The sequence below is a fragment of the Paramisgurnus dabryanus genome, chromosome 4 (genome assembly GCF_030506205.2).
Source record: "Paramisgurnus dabryanus chromosome 4, PD_genome_1.1, whole genome shotgun sequence".
Lineage (NCBI taxonomy): Eukaryota > Metazoa > Chordata > Actinopteri > Cypriniformes > Cobitidae > Paramisgurnus > Paramisgurnus dabryanus.
In genome coordinates this window covers 17,976,635-17,987,652 of record NC_133340.1, presented here as the reverse complement: position 1 = coordinate 17,987,652, position 11,018 = coordinate 17,976,635, and the positions used below count along the sequence as shown (strand labels likewise).

At 35.9% G+C, this 11,018-nt stretch overlaps 1 protein-coding gene across 3 annotated transcripts; it reads left to right on the top strand.

Moving 5' to 3' along the window:
* The first annotated feature begins 430 nt into the window (after window positions 1-430).
* Window positions 431-9,878, top strand: LOC135750631 (NLR family CARD domain-containing protein 3-like). Of its 3 annotated transcripts, XM_065269560.2 has the most exons (8): window positions 431-552; window positions 1,851-1,920; window positions 1,999-2,158; window positions 3,774-5,849; window positions 7,250-7,423; window positions 7,506-7,682; window positions 8,818-8,864; window positions 8,951-9,878. In XM_065269560.2, the coding sequence occupies exons 4-8, from the start codon at window positions 3,859-3,861 to the stop codon at window positions 9,472-9,474; spliced, it is 2,913 nt and encodes a 970-aa protein (XP_065125632.1). In that variant the 5' UTR covers window positions 431-552; window positions 1,851-1,920; window positions 1,999-2,158; window positions 3,774-3,858; the 3' UTR covers window positions 9,475-9,878. The 3 variants fall into 3 exon arrangements, with proteins under 3 accessions (XP_065125632.1, XP_065125638.1, XP_073670598.1); XM_073814497.1 differs by lacking the exon at window positions 431-552 and having other exon boundaries at window positions 1,838-1,920; XM_065269566.2 differs by lacking the exons at window positions 7,250-7,423; window positions 7,506-7,682; window positions 8,818-8,864; window positions 8,951-9,878 and having other exon boundaries at window positions 3,774-6,588.
* The last annotated feature ends 1,140 nt before the right edge of the window (window positions 9,879-11,018 follow it).

Below are 11,018 nucleotides of genomic sequence, written 5' to 3'. Positions count from 1 at the left end.
TACATTAACACTTTACATAATTAACGGTATTGTTTTTATTTCCTTAGAATAAGCAGTTTCTATCTAAATACACTGCGGGTCCCCTTACATGAAAGTCACCGTCATGTTTCTACAGTAGCCCTAAATGGAAAAACTGTTCTACAGAGCATGTTTGTTCTGCGGTGGCTACCATAGCTTTACTATGTGTTTAGAAAGTTAGGGGTGATATGTGGACTAAGCTGTTGGTTGGCAACTGAATTGTGTGTTTTCGTTAAATTTTCTTGAAATCCTCCCAAACAACTTGTGGTACTTTTTTTGAAAATGTTATCCCCTGTTGGTAAATTTCTGATTCTTTAGTTACTTATGGATGCATTAATACAAAAATATTAGTAAGAAGGATTTTAAATCTAAATAAACTTCTGACATGCATGAACCTCTGGTGCGGAGCAAAGTGCGAGTAACCTATAAACAAATCTTACTATAGGTCTGAATATCAGAAACTAAAAGAGAGACTGCAGAGGTCAGAGAGAAAGAGAGCATGTGCTGACAATACCCAATATTTTTTAAAGAAAGGTAACTTAACATTATATATAATTTATGCATGGAGCTTTCTTTTGCCGTAATGTTAGCATCAGTTAGCCAACCGCTAGCAGTTACCTAATGGTCAAATCAATAGGTTATGTTTATCACCGCTAAAAATTAAGATATACTTTTTGTCCAGATATAGTTCTTGAATTTGTAGCCACTTACCAGCATTCTTGTGTTGGCAAATAATGCTAGCAGACTTCTACACATGTGAGACTCAGACTGTGAAACCAAACTAAAGTCTCAAATCTAAGTGAGATAAAGAGCATCAAGGTTTGATTTCAAACATTTATTTCACTATGATTTCAATTGCTGATATGAACTTACTCAGAAAATATTAAATATATCAAGTTTATATTTTCACTGAATGTTCTTTATATTTCTGTAGGATGATTTTATGTAGAAAACAGTAAATAAAAAATAAATACTTCAGCTGGGTTTTCTCAGGCAGGCTCCGATTATCTAGTGTATGAAGCTTTTTATATTTTATATTTATATATTTATATAAACTTTGCTAAAACAACAGTGGTGGCCTAATGGGGCATACACACCAAACGCAAGTTCAATGATTTGCGAGAGTAGATTACATACATAGTCAATGCAAAGATTCCATCAGACCCATCCTCGCGCTGGGCAATGCGAATGACAAGAATTGTGCGGTGCGATTGCTGCGAAAACAAGCGCTATTTGCTTCAAACGTGCCTTCGTGCAAGTTTAAAATATTCAACTCAAGCGAAAAATTTGCAAAGTAGAAAAAATAGAGCAAAGTTAAATCCCACAAGTAATCTAGAGCGAGCAACACGATGCTACGCGTTTGGTGTGTACGTAGCATAAGACTTTTGCACAGTACTATTCTACAGTATTCTACTATTTTACAGTATTTTCTTCCACCAAGCAATGTAAAGAAATCAGTTGTGGGTGCAGCAATGTAGTTGCCACGCAACACAGACACAGCAACAAAAACAGTTGAAAGGTTTGTTACTCGACACCCTGGTTTGACACGTGGCTGCAGAAGATGCAGGTAAGGTTAATGCGGAGCGAGTCGACACCTTATTTATTTCCAAGCGATACGAGCGTAGCATTGCTAGGCAAACGGAGACCATGCACAGGCAGTGGCGCAGAATACTGATGTAAGTGGTTAGAACAGTGGTTATTTCAGTGTTTTACAATGGCTTTGAACGGATTGGAATCAAGGATCAGAACAGTTTCATAAACTCACTTTTAAAACTGTGATCAAACAAACGCACTCTTCTGATGTGAAATTAACCAACTTTTTACCCAATCAGAATTTCAGAAGCATCATCAGAATTCTCCAGGCCCTAGGTGATCATTGGAGATTGCATCGCGATTGATAAGGTAAAAATGACTGTAAAGTATTTCCTGCCACCTGCTCAAAATCTATAATGATCACGTGTTTATTGTCAATTTACAAAGGGTTTTGTTTGGATGTGTCAAGGGGATTTTCTCTGAGAAGAATAAACAGGGAAATAAACAGACAAAAATCTGTCTTAGAAACGTCTTGAGACAGGCCTACAGGCTACACTAAAATAAAACTCAGACAAAGTGACATTAAGCAGTGGGATTGTTTCTCATGGTAGGTACACTTACATTATAAAGCTGTTTTTGTTACATTTTTTTTTAAGTTTGTCTAATCTCAAAGATTTTTCCGGATCAATGGGGTTTCCCTTCTAAAATTTGCAAACTAAAAACTATAAAAAAATAATTTTGAATTAGATCAACTTTGCATGCTGAGAAATTGTGTCTGCTGACTAGTGTCTGTCTTCCAGAAAGAGATACATTTCTCATTTTAACATGTTTACATGACAACTATTGCTTTATTCTGAATTGTGTGTCCATTTTTATCAGTCCTTTTGTTCCCTAAGATTAAAAAACCCATACCATTGGTGTCCCAGATAGCAATATTTAATAGGAAAAAATGTAAAATAAGTCTTTGGTGTCCCCAGGGTATGTGTGTGAAAATACCACAAATATAATGTATTATCTCATGTCAAAAATACTACTTTGTAGGTGCAAGCAAAAAACCGTGCCATTTTGTTATTTTTAAATACAAATGAGCTGATGAAATGCAAACACTGATCACAATAATGGTGGTTTGTTAAAATTGTTGAAATTGCAGTGCCGTGGTTGGAAAGTTTAGATAGAAGGTATTATTGAAATAATACTCGCTTTCTGCATCACATAAGGAGTGAAATCTGAATGACCTCATTTGGAAAGGTTAACCAAAACTAAGTTACATTTTCTAGGTTGATAGAAGCATCAGGGATGTTATTATAGCACTTAAACAAGTGAGAGTTTCATGATGTGTCCCCTTTAAAAATGGTTGATTTGTCAATGTTAATCCCACTGAGTCAATATTAGGTTGGCACATTTGTGTTTTAATGTTATGTTTTTTTTCTAGCTGATGAAGCATAATGTTGAATTATATTACAGTGCTAGTTAGAAGCAGTGTCAGGTCTGTTGTTTTTAGAATTATAAACACATTTAGAAAGTTAAATTACTGAATTAACCTCTGACATCATGAATCAGTTCTTTTTAAATGATCAATGTTGATGATCAACAAAAGAAAGCTTCATGCTGGAATACATGCTGGGTACTAACTAAACTAAAGCTGTGGTCACATTTTTCATTCCATATGCATGAGAATGCTTCAGACCAGAAACACAAGCTTATGCGAGAATATGTCACTGGACGCGACAAAGCAAAGTTCAAGTCTGGTGAACTCTGATCTGTGAATCACGTGGAGCATTTGTGACCAGTACAAAACCAGTATGTTACTGGGTGACCTTTTTTTCTGGATGACCTTTGTCTCTACTGAAAAGCACAAATGGACGAAGCCAAATATCATATTGATGAGCTGCTCCCCACAGCAACGTCCGACAAACACTTGCATGCTCAAAGTCTAGTGCAGGGGTCTCCAACATGGTGTCGAAGTAGAATTTGTTTGGTGATTGTCACCATTGTTGAGATTTGTAGGAAAAGTAATGTCTGAATGTGTCAGTAGTTATTTTTTGTTTACCTTATCACAGTTAATGTATAAATAAGAACAATTATAGCAGTCACAGAAAGAGCAAGTTAAAAAGGGAAACCCAACCGGACCCCCAAAATCTTTGACTTAATTCAAACACATTGTGCTGTAGGCTACCTGTTAAATTATACAAAGTCTAATATACTAATATTTGTATGTGCAGGCATAATAGCTCCTCTTTGAATGAAAAGCAGAACTGACTTTAAAAACTCATCACTATAAGGAGAAGAGGAGCCAAAACCTCAAAAATGAGTCTTAAAAATAAGAACAAATCAGCTTCTTCAGAACCTAGCTGTGTGTCTATGAAGAGTGACAACTCCATTCATTATCCCCCTCATTTCAGTGACGGAACTTTGACCTCTGACCTCAGGCATCTCAGCAAAGATGAAAACCTTCAAAATAAATCTAAAGACCTTCATCAGGATTCACATGAACCAGTAGATGATGTTCTGCAGAGAGTCAAAGATCAACACAAAACCATCATGAAGAACAAGTTTGAGAGTTTATTTGAGGGAATCAAACAACAAGAGAATCAAACTCACCTGAAGAGGATTTACACACAACTGTACCTCATAGAGGGAGAGAGTGAAGGAGTGAATGAAGAACATGAAGTTTTACACATAGAGAAAAACACCAGAACACAACACTTACAAGACACAACAATCTACTGCAATGACATCTTTAAACGCTTACCTGAACCAGAATATAAAACAGAGCAAAGAAGAGAGAGAAAAGACAAAATCAAGAGCGTTCTTACTAAAGGCATCGCTGGAATTGGAAAAACCGTCTCCGTACAGAAGTTCATTCTGGATTGGGCAGAGGGAACGGCCAATCAGGATGTAGATTTCATGTTTGTGCTTCCATTTCGAGAACTGAACTTGATTCAAGATGATCGGTACAGTCTTCACAAACTTCTGCTTGACTTTCATCCTGAACTCAAAGATCTGGACTCAAAGATTTATGATGAGTGTAAAGTTGTGTTCATCTTTGACGGTCTGGATGAAAACAGAATGACACTGATGTTTTCAGATGCTAAGAAAGTTTCTGATGTGACTGAGACTTCATCAGTGCCTGTGTTGATAGCAAACCTCATGAAAGGAGATCTGATTCCTTCTGCTTTCATCTGGATCACCTCCAGACCAGCAGCAGCCAATCAGATCCCATCTAAATACATCAACCGTCTGACAGAAATCCAGGGATTCAATGACGCTCAGAAGGAGGAATATTTCAGGAAGAGAATCAGTGATGAACATCAAGCCAGCAGAATCATCTCACACGTCAGAAGATCAAGAAGTCTTCACATCATGTGTCACATACCAGTCTTCTGTTGGATCTCATCCACTGTGCTTCAAAACATCCTGAAACAAGACAATGAGAGAGCAGAAATCCCTAAAACTCTGACTGAAATGTACATCCACTTCCTGCTGATTCAGATGAATATGAAGAATGAGAAGTATGATGAGAGAGATCCAGAGAAACTCCTGCAGTCCAACAGAGATGTGATTGTCAAACTGTCTGAACTGGCTTTCAAACAGCTGATGAAGGGTAATGTGATGTTTTATGAGGAGGAGCTGAGAGAGTCTGGCATAGACATCACTGACGCCTCAGTGTATTCTGGGATTTGTACAGAGATCTTTAAGGAGGAATCTGTGATGCATCAGAGGAAAATCTACTGCTTCATACATCTCAGCTGTCAGGAGTTTCTGGCTGCTCTTTATGTGTTTCACTATTATGTGAGTACAACAATGGAGACACTAAAACATTTTGCTTCAGTACAGAATTTGCTTAAAGGTGCAGTGGATAAAGCTCTTGAGAGTGAAACTGGACATCTGGATCTTTTCCTGCGATTCCTGCTGGGCATCTCATTGGAGTCCAATCAGAGGCTCTTACAGGATCTACTGACCCACACTGTGGACACCTCAGAAACAATCAGGGAATCTATTACATATATCAAAGACAAAATCAATGATGGACAGGGTCTCTCTGCTGAAAGATCCATCAATTTGTTTCTGTGTCTTCTTGAAGTGAATGATCAGACTCTGTACAGAGAGATTGAGGTGTTTGTGAGATCAGACAAACACTCAGAGAAGAAACTCTCTGCTGCTCACTGTTCAGCAATAGCCTACATGCTTCAGATGTCAGAGGAGGTGCTGGATGAGCTGAATCTGAAGAAATACAACACAACACAGGAGGGGAGAAGAAGACTCATACCAGCTGTCGGCAACTGCACACGAGCTATGTGAGAGTTTTATTCCTTTAGAAATCCTGAAGTCTCTCTTAAAAGTATTGATTTATTGTAAACAATATAATTGTTTAATGGCAATACAGAACTTGTAAGTTCTTATAACGTTGCATTAACAGCTCTGACAGCATTTTGCAAATGCATAGTAATTATAGTTTACATTTAATATACATCCCATGTAGCCATTGAATCGGCCCAAGTACACTGGCACATGTCTGGGTTCTAAACATGAGCTGACACTGCCAGCTGGTGTCATTCATTATTTTTTGTGGCCTGCCAGATTTGGTCCATTAGTGGGCCACACTGTTTTGGCTACCTAGGATTTATATTAAATGTAAACTATAATTACTATGCATTTGTAAAATGGGATAGCTATTAATTAAACTCCCCTGCAAGCAAGCCTACGATGCTCACTGGCAAAACGTTGGCCCCTTAGCGCTGGCCCTGCACGGGCAGCCCTCACTTAGCCCCCAGGAAGCCCTCACATAGAGAAATCCCCAGAGTTAAATGAACACTGCTGGATGTAAATTTTGTCCCAATCTTACAGAGTATTAAAAAGTAACACTGAAGCAGAATTAAAAGCTCTGTTATCCTCTTTCTCACCATCTCTGTCTGTTTTTTTTAGTTGAACTTGACTCTTGACTCTGCTCTTGTTCAGTCTTTTTGATTGCTATAACTTTGTGTGTTTGAGACATGTTTGTTATGACAGAGTAAAGACAACATTGCAACTCTTTGGTGGTTGTTTGTACATAATATAAAACATCATGGTAACACTTTATTTCGATAGTCCACATTAGACATTTTACTAACTATAAGTAACTTTGCAACTACTTATCAACTACCATTCTTTAGAGAATTAGTAGAATGTCTGCTTAATATCTACTAACACTTTATTGTGATGAAATCTCAACAGACATTCAACTGTCTATAAGTATCTTTGCAGGTGCATGTCAACTTATTCCACTAACCCAAACCTCTTCCCTAACCCCAACCCTTACAGTCTACTAATACACTAATGACAGTTAGTTGATGTATAGTTGCAAATTATTGAAAGTTAGTTGACATGTAGTTGCAAAGTTATTTATAGTTAGTAGAATGTCTAAAGTGGACTATCAAAATAAAGTGTAACCAACATCATATATATATATATATATATATATATATATATAAATATATATAAATATATATATATATATATATATATATATATATAAATAAAAAAATAACAAACCATTTCAAATATATATATATATATATATATATATATATATATATACATATATTTATAACGTTTCGCCAGTGAGCAAACCTGCGCTGGGCCTTTAGGCTAAGCCCATACAGGGCCTTCGTTGGCTGACTTGCAGGGTCACTAAACATTTTATTCTGGTATCCTTTAGACTTACAGGCTGTAATCTCATGGTTGAGTCCTGTATAACTGTAGCTTCATGTCTCCAATCCTCAAACTCACATGTGAGAGATCTAGACCTGAGTAACAATGACTTGCAGGATTCAGGAGTGAAGCTCATCTCTGATGCCCTCAAGAGTCCAGACTGTAAACTACACACACTGAGGTATTTATCTCTAGATACTGATTTACTGATTTATAACTAAAGAGAATGAACTGACTGATGTTGATGTGTGATCTCTCTGTAGATTATCAGGTTGTATGGTGACAGATGAAGGTTGTTGTTATTTGGCTTCAGCTCTGAGTTCAAACCCATCATCACACCTGAGAGAGCTGGATCTGAGCTACAATCACCCACAACACTCAGGACGGCAGATGCTCTCTCAAAGACTAGATGATCCCAAGTGTACACTGGAGAAACTCAAGTAAGCAGAACACAATAGGAAAATTTAAGAGTGGGTTACAACAAGAAGAATTAGAACTTTAATCCTTGTTTTAAAAGAATCTTGGTTACATTTAAATAATCACTTTGATCCAGGTTTTAATTTTTAAAGTTTATAGATCATCTTTAACCCCGTTACACATTACATTACAAATCTCATTAAGGTACCCAGATTGCAAAAAGCTATTGAAAAAATGTTTAGAATTGTTCATGTTTGTCAATGTTAATCACATTGAATCAATATCATGTTAACACCCTCCATTAATATTGAAATAATATTGAAATTTTAATAAACCACATTGATGGTGATCAATGTTTGCTTTAGTTAAGCCCTTATTTCTTTTTTTAGTGTTTGTATGTGTTAAAGTAGACCATTTAAATTGAAACTAGTTGTTTTATTTTGAAGACATCAAAATGAGATAAAGTTAAACTGTTCTACATGATGATGTTGATCCTTTTGTGACTAATATAATTATTCTGGTTTGTAAATGCCCTGTGACAAGATAAACACAATAAATTACTGACACATTTAGACACCATCACTCATCCTACAAACCTCAACAATGGTGACAATCATCAAACAAATTCAGATTTGAATTCGATCAACTGCAATGCATGCTGGGAGTCATGGATCAGTTTAGTTCTATGTTGATACCCAGCATGATTGAATCATGTTCTTTCAAATGAAAACATCAAGTTAAGCCAACAAGTTACAAGTTGCCACTTTGTAGCTGTGTGCAAAAATGTGCCGTTTTGTGTGTGTGTCCTTTAAAATGCAATAGAGTGGATGAAGTGCAAACACTAATCACAATGATGGTGGTTTGTTGCAATTAAAACTCAATTGTGCCGTGAATTATTTTTACTCTCTCTCTTTCTCTGCACTAAATGGCAATGCTGTGATTGGATAGTGCAGATTAAGGCGCGGTATTATTATAATTAGAGCTCTTTATGACATCATAAGGAGAGCCAAATTTCAATGACCTATTTTTTCATGTGCTTGTAAAGAATGGTTTACCAAAACTTATAAACCAATCATAGCCAATCATTGCACTTAAACATGGAAAATCAGATTTTCATGCCATGGCCCCTTTAATATGTGAATGTTTGTGTGTTTGTAGTCTGGAACATGGAGGACCTTGCAGGATTACACCAGGACTACGAAAATGTAGGTTACTCTAAACACATGCATATGTAGTTCTTTAAATGTTTTGATGTCTTATAGATGTCTAAATGCTTTAATATTGTGTTCAGATGCCTGCAATCTCACACTGGATCCAAACACAGCAAACGTTCATCTCGTTCTGTCTGAGGATAAGAAAACAATCATTTATGTGAAAAAAACCCAGCCATATCCTGATCATCCAGAGAGATTTAAAGGTGTTCCTCAGGTTCTTTGTAAAGAGAGTCTGACTGGACGCTGTTACTGGGAGGCTGAATGGGAAGAGTGGACTCGTATAGCATTGACATATAAAAACATCAGCAGGAATGAAGGGAGTGACAGTATGTTTGCACTTGATGAAAAGTCCTGGAGGCTCTTTTGTACTGTCGATGGATATGATTTTTGGCACAATAATAAAAGTAAAGCTATACCTGCTCCTTCATCTCGCTCTAATAGATTAGGAGTTTATCTGGACTGGTCAGCTGGCACTCTGTCCTTCTATAGTGTCTCTGGTACACAAACACTCACACATATACACACAGTCAACACAACATTCACTGAACCTCTATATGCTGGATTTGATGTCCGTCACAGAGCGTCTTTGTGTCAGATTTAACTTAAGCAATCTAATTTTGAGTAATTTATTTACATGGTGCTTTTATCATTCAGATTTGCCTGGGTGATTAAAAACACAATTTTTTGTCATGTGGCATGAATGCTGACATTCGCTCTTTGATTGCGTTGTCTGGATCATTCCCAGCTCACAGAGAAAAGTTCTAAGAAAGTTCCCAACATTCGCAAAATGTTCTGCCAACATAAAAGGTGTGAATTTTTTATATTTTAAGAACATTTTTTGATTGTCTGAAAGTTAGAAAATGTTTTCAAATGTTATGACAATGTCATGTTTTAATATTCACCCAATGTTTAAAATGTAAATTTCTATTTACCTTTTTTGCTTGTTATGTGAAAGAAAGAGAAACATTGTATTTCAAAACTGTTATAAAACATTATTTCTAAATGTTATTAGGTTTAGATGTTGATGTTTTGTTTCATTTAAAGCCACAATTATGGTGATCAGTGTTTGTTTTAGTTGGACCCTTGATCCTTGACTATTGCTTACTTGTTTTCCCTGGCTACATTACTTTGTGTGTATGAAGCACATTTGTTATGGCAATGTACAGTAAAGTTAATTGTGCAATTCTGTGGTGGTTGGTACATAATGGTAAAGATCATCATCTAATTAATTGAATTAGTCACTCAACAAAAAATAATTCTGTCAAAATGAGATCCAGCAGTTTGTATGTTCACTCTGTATTTGGGATGCGCAAACATCAATAATAAGAGTATAAATCTCAACACTAAGATATGTCAGTGCAAGTTGTTTTTAAATTATAGCAGCTCAAACATGCATTTTAGTCTGGGACCAGGACATGCTCTGTCCGGGCAAACTACCCCTAAAAGATGGCATATTTGGGGGGTAAACATCAAAATGGAAACCAATGAAAACATGCAGGCCAATCTTATTACTCTCAGCAAAGGTGGACACTTTTTCATAATTTCAAGTTTTTGATTTATATTTAACATTTTAAATACATTAAACATCTATTAATATTTTTACTTTTACTTAAGTAAAAAGTACTTTCGTACTTTTACTCAAGAAAAGTACACAATTTTCATGTAATTAGGTATTAAATCAATTTGAATATGCAATATAAAATGAATACACAGTATGATTCTATGCTTTAGAATTTAGTGAACATTTTAAGTAAAGTAAATTTTTTTCCCAAGACAAACACTCTGATAAAGCACAGATGCTTGGAAAATGTAACTAAAATACTCAAGTAGTGTCCACCTCTGTTGGTACCAGAGTACTTCTTTTTCACAATCATACTAAATACTTGACACTAGCTTGTTAATTTATTGTTTTTAATACTGCATATTTTATTTTATTTATGATCATTATAGCATTGCTTAAACAACTAATGTTGACATAAAGCTCTAAGACTTTGTTTAGTACTGCAAAACAAACATTCACTATGCATAGTGCACCTTCTAGTGGTTATTTTATGAAACACCAAAAGAGAAAAGTTTTGCTCACTTTCGCTTTTCTAATTTTGACCAAAAAACTTTACTTAATTTTATTCATTTGCATGTGAAAAT